Source organism: Impatiens glandulifera, chromosome 7 (genome assembly GCF_907164915.1).
Source record: "Impatiens glandulifera chromosome 7, dImpGla2.1, whole genome shotgun sequence".
Classification (NCBI taxonomy): Eukaryota; Viridiplantae; Streptophyta; class Magnoliopsida; order Ericales; family Balsaminaceae; genus Impatiens; species Impatiens glandulifera.
Genome location: NC_061868.1, coordinates 29317711 through 29338712, shown reverse-complemented (window position 1 = coordinate 29338712; position 21002 = coordinate 29317711). Strand labels below are relative to the sequence as shown.

At 34.8% G+C, this 21002-nt stretch overlaps 3 protein-coding genes across 3 annotated transcripts; 2 read left to right on the top strand and 1 right to left on the bottom strand.

Annotated features, from left to right (window-relative positions):
* Window positions 1-228: 228 nt before the first annotated feature.
* On the bottom strand, window positions 229-1512 carry LOC124909698. The gene has a single exon (XM_047450350.1). It carries the CDS (start codon window positions 1510-1512, stop codon window positions 229-231), a length of 1284 nt encoding a protein of 427 aa, XP_047306306.1.
* Window positions 1513-1992: 480 nt separating this feature from the next.
* On the top strand, window positions 1993-5174 carry LOC124945992 (F-box protein At4g00755-like). The gene is made up of 6 exons (XM_047486536.1): window positions 1993-2086; window positions 2403-2541; window positions 2651-3064; window positions 3166-3341; window positions 3547-3665; window positions 4859-5174. The coding sequence occupies exons 2-6, from the start codon at window positions 2415-2417 to the stop codon at window positions 5028-5030; spliced, it is 1008 nt and encodes a 335-aa protein (XP_047342492.1). The 5' UTR covers window positions 1993-2086; window positions 2403-2414; the 3' UTR covers window positions 5031-5174.
* Window positions 5175-14491: 9317 nt separating this feature from the next.
* LOC124909696 lies at window positions 14492-17803 on the top strand. The gene is made up of 3 exons (XM_047450349.1): window positions 14492-14998; window positions 16676-16768; window positions 17468-17803. Exons 1-3 carry the CDS (start codon window positions 14492-14494, stop codon window positions 17801-17803), a joined length of 936 nt encoding a protein of 311 aa, XP_047306305.1.
* The last annotated feature ends 3199 nt before the right edge of the window (window positions 17804-21002 follow it).

The window sequence follows — 21002 nt, the reverse complement described above, 5'->3', positions numbered from 1 at the left end:
CTCCAACCCAACATCATTTAGCCCATCAACAACAACATCATTTAGCCCATCATCAACAACATCATTTAGCCCATCATCAACAACATCATGAGCATCTTTGTTCATATCCAAACCCTTCTCCACTAAATCATCATCAGCAACAACTTCTTTCTGTTGTTGTTTTATTTCACCCAATAATTTGATTATGTGATTGAACATAACACGTTGATCCTCTTTAATGACCTTCATTTAAGTTTTAAGCTCCTTCACATCCCTTGTCAGCTCCTTCATATCCTTTCTCAGCTCATCAAACTTGACATCATTCTGGGCTTGAGTCACCCGATTGTCTTGGCTAGTTGGAGAATTGTCTTCTTTCTTTTGAGGACTCGTTGCTGAAGGGACATGGCTAGATTCACGAATAGTAGACCGAGAGCTGTCTTGGCTAGATTCATCACTAAATGACTTCTCGGTCCTCTTGGCTAGTGTGATTTTAATTGGTTTTCTCCTCTTGGGCGTCGGTTTGGGAGTACTGCCATCTTCTATCTTTCTCTTCCTACCATCCACTTCAAATAAATCATCATAAATGTAATCTCCCATTTCTTCAAAGTCTTCCCCACAGTAGTTCCTCTTCTCCTCCTCAGACTCATCAATCTTGTTAAACACATTGCATTTGAAAAGGGCATTGGATACCTCTTGGCTAGTGTTGGTGTTGCTTCTGAAGGCTATAAAGAGTAATATCCTTGGGCATATATGTTGTTCCTCGATCATATCCGCAAATTTGGGGACAAATGTCTTCATAACCAAATATGTCCAAACTTGGAAGGCTGTGGCGAACCCACTAATAGTATAAGCAACATCACAGTTCCCCTTGCAGGTTTCCTTCTTCTCCACATATAGCTGCCGAAGATGTTTCATGTCCTTGTCAATACCCTTCAAGGTTGAATTGAATGACACCTTTCCCCATAGAAATTGAAGGAACATTTCCATGTCCTCCACCATGCTGAAGATTTTCAAACATACACTCTTCCTATTATCAGATCCAAAAAGACACTGGTAAATAAGGTTGATGAGCCCAAGCTTCCATGCATCCTCCTTCTCAGAGCATTTGAGGAAAACTATTTGAACCTCTGTCACTCTAACAGCTGTTTTGCCACCAAAATATTTATGGACTAGGGGTGGACATTCTTCAACGTGCCAGTTTTCGATCACAGGAAATCTTCCAAAATTTAGGCCTGTCACCAAGGCATATTCCTTCATGCCCCAGTACAGCTCCTGACCATTGACTAAGAAAGTTATTCCCTTCGAATTGGAGCTGCTTTTCCTGATCAACATCTGGTGGATTATTGTTCCTGAGAAAATTACAGTCGGGGCTTTCAATAGATACTGAAATTGACTTTTCATAGCCCTTTCCATAAGACCAAAGTGATTAAACTTGTTCTTGGTCTTCAACAAGCAGGTGCAAGTAGATTTCAATGAAACACGCCCAAGAAAGTTCTTAATTACCGTTTTGGTTTTGCATTTGGTTGGTGCCATCTGCAAAAAAACATTAAGTCAGAATAATGAAAGTAAATACCACTTCTTTAAAGGAAATAAGACATCTGTCGCATGCGACAGTGCATCTGTCGCAGGCGACAGTGCATCTGTCGCAGGCGAATAGTATATTCTGGAGTTCTGATTCTCGTCGAAGACTCTTATTTGTCGTCGGGGGCTCGTCGGGGTTCGGGGGAGAGGACGTCGTCGATGTTTTGGGGGCTTTTCGTCGTCGTCGTCTTCGGCTTGATCGGTCGTCTTCGGGGTAGGGGAAGTTGAAAAGAGAGAGAGAGAGAGGGAAATGAGAAGGAAAACGATGTAATAGAAAATCAATTTTTTTTTTTAATTAAAGGGTAAAAACCTTTTGCCTTGACAAAAAGTTATAAATGAAAAAATTAGTAAAGGCATGCTGTATATGATAATAACCCCTCTTATGATGGTTATTTCATCAAATTTCTCAAACGACCAAACCCACCAGAAGCGTAGGTTGTCCGAAAACTGATTCACCTCAATCTTCAACCTTCTCTCTCTGTGGTGCTTGTAGTTGCAATAGATCTCTGTTGTTCTCTTCGACGAGGTACTTTGTCTTTTCGTTTATACCCCTTTTCTGTTCTATCCTTGCGCTGAGATCCCTTTTCTTAATCTCCAGTTACCAGATTAAAAATATGTCTTTTTCGACTATAGAAATCAGACTTATTGTTGGGAATTCGCAAAATTTGGTTTATTTCGTAGAATCAAATGTTACAGTGGTTTACCCTTTTGCATACCCTTTACGTAATCTTGTGAATTAGGTTTGGTACGATGGGAATTTTCTTCTTTTTTGAAATACCAACTCATTATACTCTTTATATTTTTTGTTTTCTCGATGAATTCCTTGCCGCTTGGCCACATAGAGTTTAGTTTTGATGGAGAAAATTGGAGACTTCATCGAATTTCTTGGACCTGACATATCCAGCAAGATACTCATGTGTTTGGATGACCCATCTGATCTTGTTCGTGCTACTGCAGTTTCAAGATCCTGGCAAAGATTTGGTAACCTAGAAGCCTCAAATTTGACTTTGCTGTCATTTGACATATGCAACATATGCTAATTTTTATTTTTTATTTTTTATTTTTTTATGTGACATGATCCTCTCTGCAGTTGTTGAAAATGGTTTAGCAAAGAATCTTTGTGTTACACTATTTCCCGACTTATCGAGTTTTATCAAGTCAATCCAAGTTAAGAATATTATAGAACCAGTTGAAGAGATGCTGTGTAATACTCTGGGTTGGGAATATCTGAATCGAAATCACAGAGTCTATGCTTGTATGGCTCATGGTCTTGAACGATCCTCAGATAAAAGTTGTATCTCACAAGCAATTGTTGCTTCCAGCACTGATAATTACCCAGACGAAACCATTGAGAATACATTGGAGCCGAGCGATAGGGTTGACCGTAGAGCATCATATTGGTCGAGTGAAGGTGAAGATGATCCTACTGTTCCTGAGGCATTGGTTTATAAGTTGGCTGCAAATTTGTGTATTATCTCTGAAATCTATGTCCAACCATTTCAAGGTCAGTTTTGGAATTTATTTGTTTTTTTCTTTTTCTAGTGTAGATATTTCATTGCAATACCTTTTTTTCTTCTCGATTAAAGAAATCTGTTCATGTTTCAGCATATTTTCAGTATGGCTTCCCTGTATATTCGGCAAAATCAGTTCGGTTTAAGATGGGACATCCAAAGAGCTCCAGGGAAATGGATGTTCTGATGAGAGGAGAATATTGGGTTGGGAACTATACAAACGATAACTTTGTGTGGACTTACACTTCGCCAGAATTTCCAATGATACAGGTCATTTGAGTAATATTACTGACTTAATTTTAAAACAGATTTGAGTTTCAGATAGAAATGTGGAACAAATTTGAGGGTGATTTCTTTCTGTCATGTAAATTGGGTTTTAATACTAAAATTTTGATCTATTTCTATTTTTTTTCCTATTTGGGTGCCATAATTGGTAAGTAGATCTCTCATTTTCTGCATTATGGTGAAATTGTAGGAGAATAGTCTTCAAAAATTCAGTCTACCCGAGCCTGTTCTCTGTATTGGTGGAGTTTTGCAAATCGAGCTTTTGGGTAGAGTTCAGAGACAGGAGATGGATGGTTTATACTACATATGGTAGGCTTTTGCTATCCTTAATTTCCTATTTAGTTCTTATACACTTCTCATTTATTTGGACGCATCTCATTGGTCCATGCCATTTCAAGATTTGTTAGAAAAATATATTTAGAATATTTGCAAATGTTAGTTGGCAACATGTGTGATAAAAGCTTCACGATTGTTGCACTCCAAAATCTTATAACTGTACTTTGAAAGTCTATAGTGGCACTCTAATCATTATTAGTTATAAAAATAGATCCATAGAATGGTAGGCATAATGTTTTGTGATGGTTATGTGGAAAGAACTTGAAAATAAAGAGTTAGATTGTTGAAAATTAGTAAAAATATGAACATGAATATGTTAATAGGCTTAATTATGACCTTCTATGACTATATTAAGATTTATGGATAGCTGTAAAGTTAGAATTTTTTGAGGGGGCCTTGATTGACAAAATTCAACTCTAATAGGGCTAAGATGGGTTATCTATAGTATAGGTAGATCTTCAAATAGAAAAAGAGCTACTTCAATGCAGACTTAACTACAGCTACATTACACAAGGCCCATCGATACCTTTATCTATAGAAAAAAAGAAGTGCATTTACTAGATTTTACCCACTCACGTAGTTCAAGCGATATGAGTGTTGAACTAAGAGGTTTGATTCCCACTGAAAACACTTTCATTGAAGTGAAGTGACTGGATGTTGTGCTAGTCTGCTTGAGAGAAAATACCATGGTCTATAAGAAAAGGTAAACACCTAGTTTTTTTAAAGTTAAAGCTTGTCTTAGTAGTGTGATGAAAGCGATCTTGCAATATTAACACTAATTCAAGAAAAAAGAAAGAGGGGAAAAGGAGAACGGGAAAGGCTTGGACATCGTGCGAAATAACCCTTAGAGATAGAGATTTATTATCACTAAAAACATGAACATGAACGCATAACTGAAACAAAGTCTTCTTTACATGATTGCCCTCCACAAAAACAAATGCATCCTCATTGTAACATAGGAGTTTATGTAAAACATTTTTTAGTTTATAATTTGATTTCTTTTTGCCCTCATTTTCTTTCTTTTGTTAACCCAATACAACAGATACAAATGTCCCCTTCTTAAGCTTTGTTTGTACCTATTTCCTTGTTATAAACTTATTTTATGTACATTTATTTAACTAAGCTTGGAGACAATTTTGATTTAGTGAATTTGTGTTGTCTTTCAGCATTTCTCATGTTAAAGCTGTTGGGAGGATGCTCTCCCCCTCTTTTGAGGTTAATGTAATGGATCTATCTGGGCGGTGTACATTGGAGTACTGCCCACCACTAGATCAGAATTTGTCTGAATCCCAGTTTAAAGATGCTGATTCAAGTGAGCCAAGCAATTTCAGAGGTTAATTTAACTGTAATTTTATATATACCATCGTTAAATATCGCCGCTAATAACACATCTTTTACTAGTGAGATGATGAATCCCGATTCATGATTATCATCTAATTATTGTCCATTAATTGTTTTTGTCATAAATGATGACATGCCTTCCATTAAGAGCATTTTATTGTCAAACTTCAATGCACTGACACCAAGATCATTATAAATGATTCCAGTTGAGACATTAATTGAAAAATCTAAAGCAAGGAAGCTCATTGTGCTCTACTTCCCAGTATACTCAAACTTGTGCAACCACCTCCCAATCGACCTTTAGTCTTGTTCTTACAAAAGAGTTTGGAGGCATTAAAAAAACGAAGTTAAATTGATGTGATATAAGATGATGTATCAATTACCAATATATTGTCATGATATCCAATCAAAGAGTTGATATATTCAAAGGAGGGAATTCCAATTGTAATCTTAATTGGGACGTATAACGAATTACTCCAATGAAATTCCAACTCAATTTCTATGTAGGAAGATGTCAAAGACATTGATTAAGACATGTCTCTTCAGCAACATCGTTAATTGGGTACTCAACCACAAATATCTAAGAATGTTAGCCGAAGTTTTGAAAAATAAAGTGGCTCCAAATGAAAGACAGGTATATCAAAATATGAAGAATTTAGAATGTGAAAATGATAGAGATCAAAAGAGGGTGCACCTAAATATTGAGCAATGACAAAGAGGGAAGTCGAAAGGAGAAATGAGCTTCTATTGTAGACTTGTTTTACTTTTTCCTTTTATGTTTTCATTTTGATGTAATTCTTTATTTTCAAACAAATTGTGCGCGATAAAAAAATTGTCATCTTTATTTTTTATATGCTTCTTGTTTTAATTTTGTGAGGGGAATCAATTTTTACGTGATATCGAAAATTTAAGTATCAAAATAGACTTTATAGAAAACTTCATAACTTACATTCCCGTCGAATCTGTGAGAGATTAAAATTTTTAATGGGAAATTGTGATAGGTCTATTTAGAGCTTTTCGATTTATAACTTTACGACTAAAGATTCGCCATCTAATTTTTAAAACTAATAAAATAATTTAGGCGTATGCATGCTCCAATTAGATATTCATGTGAGTTCGACGCTTGGTTACGTGTGGAAAATGGTCAAATGCTACTATGTCCCACAACGCCTCCTTTAAATTTTAGTTTTTTTTCATATTTATTTATTCTAAGTCTAAGAGTAATTTGTCCACTTTTGAGTGTATTTTGTGTTTTGTGAATAATAATATAGACAAGCATGAAGCATAAGTATACTAATTTTAGAATTTTAAGTGAGTGTTTATACAAAATAAAGTGTTTAGATTTTTTAGATTTAGATTTTTATTTTTAAGTTTTTATACTTTTATATTTTTATATTTTAGTTTTGTTAGAGTTATAAATGGTGTTTTAATTTAGAGACTAACCTATGATGAAGCAAAACTCAAGCTTACAACAAGCAAACTAATAAAAATAAGAAACAAAAATAAACTTAAAAAAACCTAGACATGACCGAAGAAAAATGAAGCAAATTATACAAAGCTAAAAAAATAAAGGTCGCAACCGAGAAAGTTCGATCGAATGTGAAGTAGCTCTCGACTGCTAGCTAGAAAACATGATCGCATGTGAAGCAATTCTCGGCGGATGGTGAACAATAGTAAGTAGTAGCGTTCGAGCATCGAGAGTGGGAGGAAACGTTGGTTAGGCTCTCGATCGCTTGTGCAAGGAACTCTCAATCGCTGGCATGTGCAGTTGGGGGAAGAAAAAGAAGCGTAGTTGGATGTGCTAGAAAAACGTTTGGATAGCCTTTGGTCGTTCTCTGAAGCAGAATGAGACGCTGCCTTGGTTTTTATCGGTAGCTCCTCGCTTTTTCTTAGTCGAATGCGTCGGCAACATTGATGGATTCCCTTCTTTGGTAGGCATAGGGGTGTTCAATCGGTCGGTTAACCGGTTAATTAGTTAAACAGTTCTAATTAAGTTTGGTTTTTATCTCTTATTTTACAAATCGGTTAACCAACCAGTATTAGTATCGGTTTTACCGGTTTTGGTTCTGGTTGGTTCTATTGATTCTATTGGTTCTGGTCAGCTTCGGTCGGTTAACCGTGAACCGATAATTCAATTTTTCAAATTAAGTATTAAACTTATGAAATAATTTTATTTTCAAAATCCTTGTTTGTACCATACTATTACGTTATTCTTCAATTTTTTTATCTTATAATATATTATATAAATATAATAATATTTCAATATATTTATAAATTTTTTATAATATATTATATTATTGTAACAATATAATATATTTTAAAAGTTTCCATTTTTAAACTAATAACCATATAAATTATATTTTTTTAAACAATTATATACAAATTATAATTTTAAATTTAAAAATAAATAATATATATAAATTATTAAATATTATTTATAATATATCTAATATTTACAAAAATAACTAATATAAATATATATGATTAAATTATTATCGGTTTACCGGTTAAACCGCTAGAAAAATAGTTTAATCGAAAAACGAAGCGTTTAATCGGAACCGTTAGAATCGGTTTACCAATAAACTGAAATCATTAAGTTTTCGGTTGGTTTTATCGGTTTTTTTGCATAGCCCTAGGTAGGCAGCATCAATTTTCAAATTCGAACCCATGGTCTCATATATGAAATGTAAACACTTTGACCGCTAAACCACTCATGATTATTAATTTTAATTTAAAATTTTGTGTATGCACCTATATATTTTAGGTAAGAAATAACATATCTTTAACTTATATATACCACCACCATTGTTATACTCATTTTAGTCATATATCATAATATCTTCTCCTTCCATTTCTTCATCCCCAAATATATATATCACCCTAATAATCATTGTCATTTTAGTCTTTTACCAACATATTTTATTCGAACCCATTTTAGAAACCACCTATTATTATTGATTTTAATTTAAAATTTTGTTATATATATTATTATATATATTATAAAATAATTAATATAAATATAATTAATATGTATATATTTAATTATTTATTAATATATAATTATATAAGTTATAAAATAATTAGTATAAATATAATCAATATGTATATATTTAATTATTTATTAATATATAATTATATAGATTATAAAATAATAAATAAAAATATATAATAAAATATTATTAATAATAATAAACAATCTAATAAATATGAAAAGAATTAAAAATATATATATATATATATATTAAATATATATATATATATATATATATATATATATATATATATATATATATATATATATATATATGAATTAATATATAAAGAGTGAGAAAAAATATATATAAATATATATAATAATGCGACAATATCAAATAAATATATATTTATATAAAATTAATTTTAAAATGTATTAAATATATATGATGAGATAAAATTCACAAATTAATAATGAGAGAAATTTTTTTATATAATATGTATATATATTTATAAATAAAATTAGAGAAAATAAAACAAAATATTAATTAGGAAGGAAAATTAATATATATAAATTTTAGGTGAGAGAAATGTTTAAGATAAATATTGGTCTTTTAAATAATTTAAAATATAAAAAATATTTTATTTTATTAAAAAAGTAAAAAAAGATTTGTATTTATATAAAATTAATGATAAAATAATATATATATATATATATATATATATATATATATATATATATATATATATATATATATATATATATAAAAGATAAGATAAGATAAGATAAGATAAGAGAGAAAATAAATAAATAAATTAATTAGGAAGAAAAAGTTATTATATATAAATTTTAGAAGAGAGAAACGTTTAATATTAATTTTAAAAATATTAATTTTTAAGTAAATTAAATATGTATAATTTTTTATTTTATTAAAAAATAATAAAAATGATGTATAAGACAATATAAAAAAGAGAGAAAATAATAAATAAATTAATTATTAAATATACAGTGAGAAATGCATGTAAATATAAAAATTATTAATAAATATTTATATATATATATATATATATATATATATATAAAAGATAAAATAATATATATATTAATTAGGAAAAATAAATTAATAATTATAAAATAGTGATAAATGAGTGATTATTATAAGGGAGAAATTGAGGATTATTATTATTATTATTATTATTATTATTATTATTATTATTATTATTATTATTATTATTATTATTATTATTATAAATATTTATAAAAATAAATAATAAAGAAAAATTAAGAAAGTGAAATTATATGTCTTGCGATGATTTTGAGCTTATATTTTAATTATAATTATAATTAATTATATCATCATTAACTAAATATTTTTATTTAATATTAAGATTAGAGACATAATTATTTTTATTTAATTTTGATTTATATAAGTATAAAATATATATATATATATATATATATATATATATATTATATAGTTATTTATAATGTAACTTAAATATATATATATATATATATATATATATATAATTATTTTAAAAATCTAAGTGGTATAACTAGTTTAAAGTGTTGACCTTTTATATATAAAAACAAGGAGAATGTAACACAAATATTGTTGAAAAACTTGAAGGTTCGTTGAAGAAGGGAATGTTAACTTGAATAACGCAAACATTAGTGATAAAAACTTAAAGGTTTGTCCACGAAGAGAATGTTGGCTTGAGTTAAGAAAATATTGTTGAGAAACCTAAATATTCGTTCAAGGAGGGTGATTTAGGCCCTAAGATCATGTCAAAATGTGTAATCGAATGTTTAGAATGTCGTCTTTAGTAAAACAAACATTTTGGAATTAAAGAAAAATAACATGACACCCAACAACTATGGTCCCCCGCTTAAACTCAAGTAAAACAAACATTAGTGAAAAACTTAAGGGTGTTAGAATTATCCTAATTAGATCCTAATTTAATGTGTGATAAGTTAAAATCTGAATGCGGCGAAAGCGTACCTTAATTTGATTAATCATGAATCTTCTCTTTCTTAGACTTTGCACGGATGAGATGATTCTTTAATCTATTTCCATAAACTTTCCTTATATGGAATGGTTCTTCCATTTGATGAGTACGTCAATAAGTTTCTATCTCTATTGATGGAGACGCAAAGGAGAATTGTCTGTACTTCAAATGGGGACCATTACCGTTACATATAACTAACATTAAGTTAGTTATTATAGTTATATTATTTCTAATTCAGCCCCTTCATAAAATTAGAAAAGTCACTTATGTATCCTCACTTTATATTAATGACAAATACACTCATAAGCCATAAACTTAATCAAATTAGATCACGTTATTTTGGTTTATATTAAATATGATATTTGCACAATTATTTATTATACAGTGACCCTACAAATTATTTATTTCTAACCAAACACCCGTCTAATACGTGTTGTTCATGCATAATCAGACGTCTACGTCTAATAGACGGCTAGACATCTATAAGATACGTGATTAGACGCCTGCGTCTAATAGACTCATGCGTCTAATAGACGCTCAATTCACACAGATTGTAGAAGTAAATGAAACGTCTAACAACATGTGCTATTAGACTCTTCATCTTCAAATTGATTAAGGACAACTGTCCTTTATGCGCTGTCATCTAATTTTTCTGCTCAAAATATTTAACAGTCATTCCTAGAAACTTGAAGATGCGTGTCTCTCACGGTTAAAGAAAATGACTGACATAACCCCTAAATTAATGATGACTACTTGTGGAAAAAGGTGTCTTACATTAATTAGTGGGCCTGCCTTATGTAAAAAATGGCGGTTAGGCCATGTGACTGTTAGAATTCTATATAAGGACATCGTGCATACTTTTAAAACTTTTTCGATCAATATTTTCTAAAGAACCCTGGTTTTCTCTAACTTCTCTCTAAGAAATCGTCTCATCTTCTTCATCTTTTCTCAAATGGCTAACAAGAAGATTACTCTTGGTCACTGCACTCTACATGTGGATTTCTCATCGGTTTATTCTTTCAATCAACAGGATGTGGTTGATATGTTCCGATCATTAGAGTATTCCGGTCTCAGAAAATATTTCGGCGGTCCATTCATATTTTATGAGAAGGAAGTTCGCGAGTTTTTCAAGACGACGGTCTTGGTCGGAGAATCCATCGAGGCGACTGTGAATGAATCTCCTATTTCTTTCAACGAATCGGCCTATGTGGAGTTCTTTGAACTTCCATCGGAGGGTCACAAGTTTAATCTGGCTTTACCAACGGAAACTATTACGGAGATGAAAACCGTCTTTTCCAACGATGGCTCTGCGATAAGGCTGAACGGGAAGAAGAAGGCTCTAAAGCCGTATTTCATCCTATTAAATGACATTGTAGCAAAGGCGCTCCAAGGAAGGGGAAGATATTTCCATTCATATTGTCAGGATCAATTCGACTATTTGAATGCTATCTCAAAAGGTATTCAAGTAAACTGGGCTTCGACACTCTTTTCTAATCTCTGTGACTCGATCTATTTCAAGAATTAGGAGAGTGTAAGCTTCGCGGCCTAGCTCAGTCATTTTCTGAATCATTTGGGTGTCCCTATGGGTGAGGGTGAGGCTATTAACCCGAACCGCATATACACAAATTTCTCCGTAAAGAGTGCTCTAACAAGAATGAAGCTCTCAAAGGAGATGGGTTCTGGCTCTTCCATCCAATAGACAGGTGGCCAATCGGTCACTCGTTCGAAGAGACAGACTGCTTACGTTATGTCTACGGGGGCAAAGCGAACCAAATCGGTTATGGAGTCCGCGACGAGTATTAACAGCTAGAAGAGCTCCTTGAAGAAAGATTCTGGAGTAGTTGACTCCAGGGCAAGACAAAATATTCCTCCTATTGCCGCCATTCTTATTTCTTCATTCTCTCCATCCCCCAGCCCGTTGAAAAACATGCTAAGTCATCTGGTCATGTTGTAGATCAAAAAAATGTGTCCAAGGCATCTAAAGCGTCTAGTGCATCTAAGACGTCTAAGGCGTGTAAGGTGTCTAAAAATTCTAATAAGGTAATCTCCTCATCTCCCTTGGCCTCTATGCCTATTTTTGTTGTTCCTGTGACGGAACAAGTTGTCGGACCGACTGTTGAGCCAGTCAGTCCAACTACTGAAAATGTTGACAGGTCCCTGTTAGAAAAACTAGATAGTTAATTAATAAGTAATTAAATATCTAAAAGAACTTAATCAAATTCAACTTTATGTGTAGGTACATATCATTAACCAGACCGGTCAAACCATTGTTAAGTACATATTGTCAACCAGACCAGTCAAACCGATTTACCTGAAGAAGCTCAAACCGGAAATTCTAATCCTCTCAGAAATCTGGAACGACTCAACTCCAGGACCGGTTGAACTGTTAACCAAAAATATTCGGCTGGTTCAACCTTTTGAAAGTCGTAAAGTTATCATATATCTCCAACGGGCAGATTATTCAACGATATGAATACTTTGAAGTTAACGTGTTAAGATAAACAAAATATTCCTTGGGAATATGTAGAAGAAGGTTCTGAAACAAGGCATAATGCAGGATAATGATTATCTGACTTTGCCTAAGTCCACAAGCAACCTCCAAAAGTAGGCGGCCGCCCACTGCACAGCTGCCAAGTGTGCAAACACATAAGCGTGCAAGTCACCTAATCCGGACCGACACGGCTCCTTCTGACCAATCACCTTAAAGAGAGAGAAATATGACCATTGTCATATTTCCACTAGAAAATGAAACACAAAAGCTGAAGAAAAGCTCTCTAGTTCAGTCACTCTCTTCCGCGACCTGATCTCTTATGCTCATTATCTAAGCTTTGAACTTTGAATCCTGCGAATACTATTGAGAGATTTACCAGGTTATTCATTGAGTGACAAGAACAAACTGTTAAGTTCTGTGTATACATAAATTGTAAAAGTGTATTACAATATTGTGTGACTATTGTAAAGTGTACATCGAGTAGTAATAAGACTCGATCGTGTGTTGTTGTGTTGTTGAATATTCTTTAGTGAATATCCTTCTCACTGTTTTAGAAGAAGGAGTGACGTAGGAGATTTATCTCCAAACATCCATAAAACCGCTGTCTTGCATTATTTCCATATTTCCTTTACCTTATCAACCGAACCAAATTAATTTTAAACCAACCGAACCGGTTTCCCTTCATTCTAACCGATCTTTCTCTACTTTCCACTTTAACTGATCCGTGTGTGTTGCTCAGGCTGAAACAAACATTTCCGTCCTTGAACCCGGTTCAAGAGTTTGTGATAGTCTGTGTAGTGTTAAAATCGGTGTTTATTATTAACCGAATTAGCGCCAACCGCTGTGTGTGTTTTAAGAGGTCTCCTTTAGCCGAACCCCGGTCCCCTATCGGCGATCCCGATCCTAACAAGTGGTATCAGAGCAACTAGTTTTAAAACTCAAGTAACACAAAGCTGGTAAACATGACTCACAATGAGAAGCCCCCGATGCTAGAAAGTGAGGCGTTTGTCGATTGGAAGGTTCAGATGTATCTACATATGATTACAATGGTTGATGAAATTGCGGTCATCCTTAACGAAGGTCCGATAAAGATTGAGAAAGAGAAAGGTGAATGGACAGCTGAAGATAGGAGAAGAAACAACCTAGACAACCATTGCAAGAGACATATTTTAAAATCTCTAGACAGAAACACATTCGGAAAAGTCAGAGATTGTGCTACTACAACGAAAGCCTGGGAAACGGTGATTCAGCTTCATGAGGGAAATGAAAGAACAAAGGAAAACAAGATACTGGTGGCAACTCATAAGTTTGAGAACATTAAGATGAAATCGGGTGAAACCATGAAGGAGTTCAGCGATTTGTTTATAAATGTGGTGAATGAGTTGTCTGCCCTTGGAAAGAAATATGAAAACAAAGAAACCATTGTCAAAGCATTGAGGTCTCTTCCTAGTACTTGGAACATAAAAACAATGGTGATGCGAGAATCTAACAGTTTCGGGCAATGAAACTGCATGATGTGTTTGAGGACTTGAAGGCATATGACTTCGAGATGAGATCTCGGATCGAAGATGAATCTTTAACGTCAATGGCAACCAAAGCTTTGGTGACATCCGTGGAGCCAACCGTTCCGGCACCAATCAAAACTGCTAAACAGTGTACCGAGGATGCGATGGCAATGCTTGCAATAAAATTCGAAAGATTCATAAAGAAGAGTCAACCATCAAACAACTACAACTACGGTGATAAATCTAACGTTAGATGTTATAATTGTAATGTTTTAGGTCACTACAAGTCGGAGTGCAGAAGACCAAGGAGGGATGACCGAAGACCGGAAGACCAAAGACCAGCTGATAACAACCAAATAGGTGAATATCAGCAATCCGGTGAAGGCAAAGAAGTTCAGAAAGCATTGATAGCCGACGATGGTGGGAGCTTGTGGGCTTATTCTAACACATAGATCGATGACGACGGATTTTCCTGCCTCATGGCTAGGGAGGAAGAGGTATTTGATTTTTCCTCTAAAGAGTTTACCAAGGAAGATTTGGTCACTGCTCTCAATGACATGGTCATTGAGTTCAAGAACCTATCTGCCATTGTACCGACCCGGCTAAGTGTTCACACTAATGAACTGAGTAACTTCCAAACCGGTGAATCAAGTGAAACTAAGACCGATGAATCGACTGAACTATCCTATGAGAATGAGAAGCTCAAGGAGATAGTTCAATCGCTGACCGAAGAAAATGAAAGATCTAAGTATGTCATGGCTGCTTGGAAAAAATCCAGTGAAGCCGTAAGCCAAATTTCTACCTACCAAAGACATCCCAAATGCAAGTTTGGAATTGGATACAAAGGCGGTAAATCGGATAACCATAAACATTCCAAAGAGTTGAATCTCAACAAGAACAAGCTTCCGTTCATAAGCTTTGTTAAGAGTAGCTCAATCGATACTGAGGCAGATCATGGCCTACCACTAACTAAGGAAATTAATTATGTAAGTCCAACCGACACGACTATATGACTTCATTCTGAGAGAAGGAAAACCAACCGACCGATAAGAAAAGAAACCGACAGACGTTCATACAGAACAAATCAACACTCACCACCATGATACAATAAAATACCTACTGGAAGATAGAGAGATGTCAAGCCAGGTAACGGTGAAATTATTAAAACTAACAATGGGAAATTCATCTGAATAATTAAAGTCTGGATTCCTAAGGGACTAATAAAACACGGACCAAGTAAATGTGGGTTAAATATTTATTTTTTGAAGATTAAGAAGAAGAAATAGTTAGGGAACTCGGAATGATATCTAGACAGCGGTTGCTCCAGACACATGACCGAGAACAGTGGATTACTAACCGATATTATTCAGGAAGCCGACGCAATGATCACTTTCAGTGATAACTCTAAAGGTAGAGCCGTGGGTAAGGGTAAGATTGTTCATGACAATTTAACTATAAGCAATGTACTTCTTGTTGAAAACCTGCATTTTAACTTGCAAAGTATTAGTCAAATGTGTGATGTAGGATACACGGTCGAATTTCACAAACATGCATGCTTTGTTAAGAACACTCAGGGTAGCGTTTTATTAACCGGAAATAGGTTAGGAAATATTTACAAAGTGGACTAGAAAATGAAAACTAAAAAACCGGTTTGTAAGATAGCTAAGAATGATTTAAACTGGCTCTGACACAAACGGATAAACCATTTAAACTTCAAAAATATTAACATTATTTGTACTAAAGAATTAGTTCAAGGAATGCCTAACATGAAATTTGCAAAAGATAAAGTATGTTCTGCATGTCAAATAGGGAAACTAATAAAGGCAACTTTTAAAAGTAAAGGGAACTTCCAATCAAACCGATGCTTAGAACTACTTTATATGGACTTATTTGGACCGGTTAGGGTCACAAGCCTAGGCGGAATGCATTATACTATGGTTGTTATTGATTATTACTCTAGATTTACTTGGGTGATATTTTTGGTTTCTAAAAGTGAAGCTACTCCAAACTTGATTAAACTGCTTAAAAGACTACAAAATGAGAGATCAATACGTATAAATAAGATTAGAAGCGATAGAAGAACCGAGTTTACAAATAGTACTCTAACTGCATTTCTTGAGAATTACGGTATTAGGCACGAGTTGTCTAGTGCTAGAACCCATCAACAAAACGGACTGGCCAAGAGAAGAATCCAAACTCTCAAGGAAGCCGCAAGGTCCATGATAGTCGATTCGGGTGTTGCTCAAAGATTCTGGGCCGAAGCTATCAACACTGCATGTCATACATAAAACCGATCTATGATTAACAAACGGCTAAATAAAACACCGTTTGAAGTATTCTATGACAGAGTTCCTAACATCCGGTATCTTAGGATCTTTAGTTGTAAATGTTACATTCACATCAACGACAAACATTATTTGACCGCTTTTGATGCAAAGTTCGATATATGTATAATGTTGGGTTATTCAACAATTAGTTAGGCATATAGAGTATACAATACTAGGACCTTAACTGTTGAAGAATCTTCGCATGTTGTTTTTGATTAATCGGTTGAAAGTAATATCTCTTCACCCTTTGATCTACATAATCGGTTGGAAAATTTTAATATCCAATCTGATGATAAAGATGAGGTTCCTGTTTTTAGAAGGTTTGTCTATGATCAGGCGGTTAATGCTGAAACTCAGCCGGATCAAGATGCCCCACAGCAGGAAGTTGACAACTCAGAGTTTACTGAGGAAATTGGTTGGCTTGACTATGTTCAGCATCCCGGTATGTCTAACCTTGATCAGATAAGCAGTCACTTGGGAGACATAACCGGACTGAACCTTAAAAGGAGTAGAGATCATCCTCCTAAGCTTATAATAGGTAACCCCTCATCACCCACCCAAACTAGGCATTAACTTTTGGAAGAATATGAAAACTCGACTTTCATATCACAAATTGAGCCGAAAAAGGTGGATGAAGCATTGTTAGATCCCGATTGGATCTTAGCAATGCAAGAGGAGCTGAACCAGTTTGAGAGAAATAAAGGTTGGCATCTAGTTCCAAGACCAAAACATCAATCGGTTATAGGAACAAAATGGGTGTTCAGAAATAAACTCAATAAAAACGGTTTGGTTACGAGGAACAAGGCCAGATTAGTGGCCCAAGGATATAAATAGGAAGAAAGCGTTGATTTTGAAGAATCATTTGCTCATGTGGCTAGACTTGAAGTCATAAGAATTTTTCTTGCGTTTACGACTTTCAAAAATTTCAAAGTATTTCAAATGGGTGTTAAAAGTGCATTTTTAAACGGTGAATTGAGTGAAGAGATTTATGTTGAACAACCTCCCGGTTTTAAAAATCCAAAATTAATAAGTCATGTGTATCGACTGGATAAAGCCCTTTATAGTTTAAAACAAGCTCCTAGAGCATGGTATGATACTTTGACAAAATTCTTGTTCAATCATGAGTAGGCACTAAGAGAGAGGGAACCAAAAGAAACCGAACCGAAGGCTAAGAAGCCTAAAGTTAAAGAAACCAAGGGAAAGGCAAAGAAAGAAAAGAAGCAGGTGGCTGAAAAATCGGTTAGTCAGTCAACCGACACTGAAAGAACACCCATTGTGATACCCTCCGGGTCGGCAAACCGTGCGGCCTCTCCTAACCCCAATCCGACTGAGGAGGTTCCTATTTCCAAACCGGCTGATGAAGTTCAGAATCAAGGAGAACATGCTCAACAACCAGAAAATACTCATAATCCGGAAAGCCTTACTCGTGCAGAGTCGTCGGCTAGTGCAACCGGCCGATCTTAATCTAAAGAATCATCTGCTCATGAGGTAAGTATTCCTAATCCAGCTACTACCTCTGAACCTAAAAATTCTGACATTCAACATGTTGGGCCTGCGGCTGTAGAGGCTCAATAGAGAACCTCAGATATGATTATTGATACAGTGCACGATGTCAATCGGTTGGCTGAAACCCAGGTGACAAGTAACCAAGATGAGACCGGTTAGAAAGCTTAAAATGACCGGAAAGACAATATTGAGAAAGTCGATGAAACGATTGACAGGAACAATGAACAAGTCGACGAGACAACTAAAGAAAATGAATAAGAAAGGTTAAGTGAACACTCTCCGGCACATGAGAATGTCCATACCGGTAGAAATTCAACCGGTCTAGTTGAAGAAAACCTCTCAACCGAACTTGATCAAAATCTTACTCATGAGGAGGCTGGTGACAATACAGTCATTCTGGAATCTGAGATTCCGAACTTCAGAATGACCGACGAAACGACCGATGAACTTTTTAATGGCGTTCTTAGAATAGTTACGGAACAAGCTCCTATTATATCAAACTCGTTCTATGAATGGTCGATACTAAGGAATGAAACACTATTTAAGAACATGCTCCTAGATTGTCCAGAAACCGACAAGTGGTCCAACTTAATAAACTTGGAGAGAAAGGTGACCGAGCTGGCCGAAACATCATCAGTACCATTGGCCATGTCAAGGAAAAAGTTGGTAGAAACAAATACAAAACTAAAGGTACTCACCTCGACAATGGAAACTGCCTATCAAAATCACATGGTTAATGGAGGAGTAACCGGGGTAGATAAAGGCGTGTTGGAAGCACTGAATTCGGTTGTACACAAACTTCAAGCCGATATAAAAAGGATGGAGGAAGAAACTGAGAAGAATATCGAGATGTATTTCAATCCGGTTGAAGAGGCCAACTGACACGGAAAATAAGCAGAGGGAAAGAATTTTGAAATAGGCCAATCATCCAGACCGGCAGGGGATGAACAAATGGCAGGAATCCCTGAACGCTAAGGCTGCATTGTGGCAAGAATCTTTCGAAGCTCGGGCTTCCTCCATTGAGTCCAAAATTGAAAATGTCGAACATGCCACTTCCCAAATTCTAGAAACAGTGCAAGCCTTGTCGGCTCAGATTGCCGAATTGACAGGAGTTAAAGCCGCTACCAACGAAGAACAGATTCGGAAGGATGAAGAAATGGCCAGAAAGATTCTGGTTGATGAAGAGGAAACGGTTCGACTAGCAAAGGAAACCGTACTAACTGATGCACAACTTGCCTAGAAAATTCAAGACGATGAAGATAATCCCGAAGCGGTTGTACAAGAAAACGCCGATGCAGCTAAAAATCCTCAGCAAATCCTAGTCGGGACATCCTCCTCGATTGCCAAAAACACAGGGGGTTAGGCAAAGAAACGAAAAAGAGCACAAGCAGCAAATATCGTAGCTCATGGTACTCAGACGGGTGCAAATCCTTTCATATACCCAACCAAAGAAGAAGAGGAAGATGTTGCACCCCTAAATCCTATAAAGTGCAAGTCGGCAATTTCTGACACACCGATTTCACCAGTTCCGATTCAATATGTCCGCTCCATTGACCGGTCAGATCAAGGAACTAGAGCAGACGCGGTTGAACAATTCATGCAAAGTAACTGATCCTCACCACTTCAAGCCCAACCAATACGACACCAACAGTTGGCTGGATTCTCAAGTGGGAACTTCACGCAGGGTATAATAAGCTTCTTAGTCGGATGTCTCGAAGACATAGATAGACGAGCAAGAGAACAAAGGAGTGAATAAATTCTCAACCGTTAAAGCTTTCCATTTCAAATATTTATATATATCTTATAATTATGACTTATAATATCTATAATATTTTGCTTCAAACTTATATATAATATGACTTAAAGTCTATTTTGGGAAATTAATTATATTTTGGAAAATACAGAATTTTCGGTTTCAATTTTCTACTTACTGGTTTTGACACTCTTATATTAAGAGTATCAAAAAGGGAGAAATTGATAGACATACAAAAATTTTCGCAAAATTTTCTTATCAAACCGTTTTTACAAACCGGCCAAACTCAATTAAGTTCTTCTTCAAACCGGGCAACGATTACAAATTTTGTATATTTATTCTAAATAATCAAAAAGGGAGAAATTGTTAGAAAAACTAGAGAGTTAATTAATAAGTAATTAGCTATCTAAAAAAACTTAATCAAATTCAACTTTATGTACAGGTACATATCATTAACCAGACCGATCAAACCATTGCTAAGTACATATTGTCAACCAGACCAGTCAAACCGATTTACCTGAAGAAGCTCAAACCGAAATCCTAATCCTCTCAGAAATCCAGAACGGCTCAACTCCAGGACCGGTTGAACTGTAAACCGAAAATATCCAGATGGTAATATCCGGCTGGTTCAACCTTTTGAAAGTCGTAAAGTTATCATATATCTCCAACGGGCAGATTATTCAACGATATGAATACTTTGAAGTTAACATGTTAAGATAAACAAAATATTCCCTGGGAATATGTAGAAGAAGGTTCTGAAACAAGGCATAATGCAGGATAATGATTACCTGACTTTGCTTAAGTCCACAAGCAACCTCCAAAAGCAGGCGGACGCCCACTGCACAACTGCCAAGTGTACAAAAACATAAGCATGCAAGTCACCTAATCTGGACCAGCACGGCTCCTTTTGACCAATCACCTTGAAGAGAGAGAAATATGACTGTTGTCATATTTCCACTATAAAAGGAAACACAAAAGCTGAAGAAAAGCTCTCTGGTTCGGTCACTCTCTTCCGCGACCTAATCTCTTATGCTCATTATCTAAGCTTTGAACTTTGAATCCTGCGAATATTATTGAGAGATTTACTAGGTTATTGAGTGACAAGAATAAACTGTTAAGTTACGTGTCTACATAAATTGTAAAAGTGTATTACAATACTGTGTGAGTATTGTAAAGTGTACATCGAGCAGTAAATAAGACTCGATCGTGTGTTGTTGTGTTCTTGAATATTCCTTAGTGAATATCCTTCTCACTGTTTGAGAAGAAGGGGTGACGTAAGAGCTTTATCTCCGAACATCCATAAAATCGCTGTCTTGCGTTATTTCCATGTTTCCTTTACCCTATCAACCGAACCAAATTAATATTAAACCAACCGAAACAGTTTCCCTTCATTCTAACTGAACT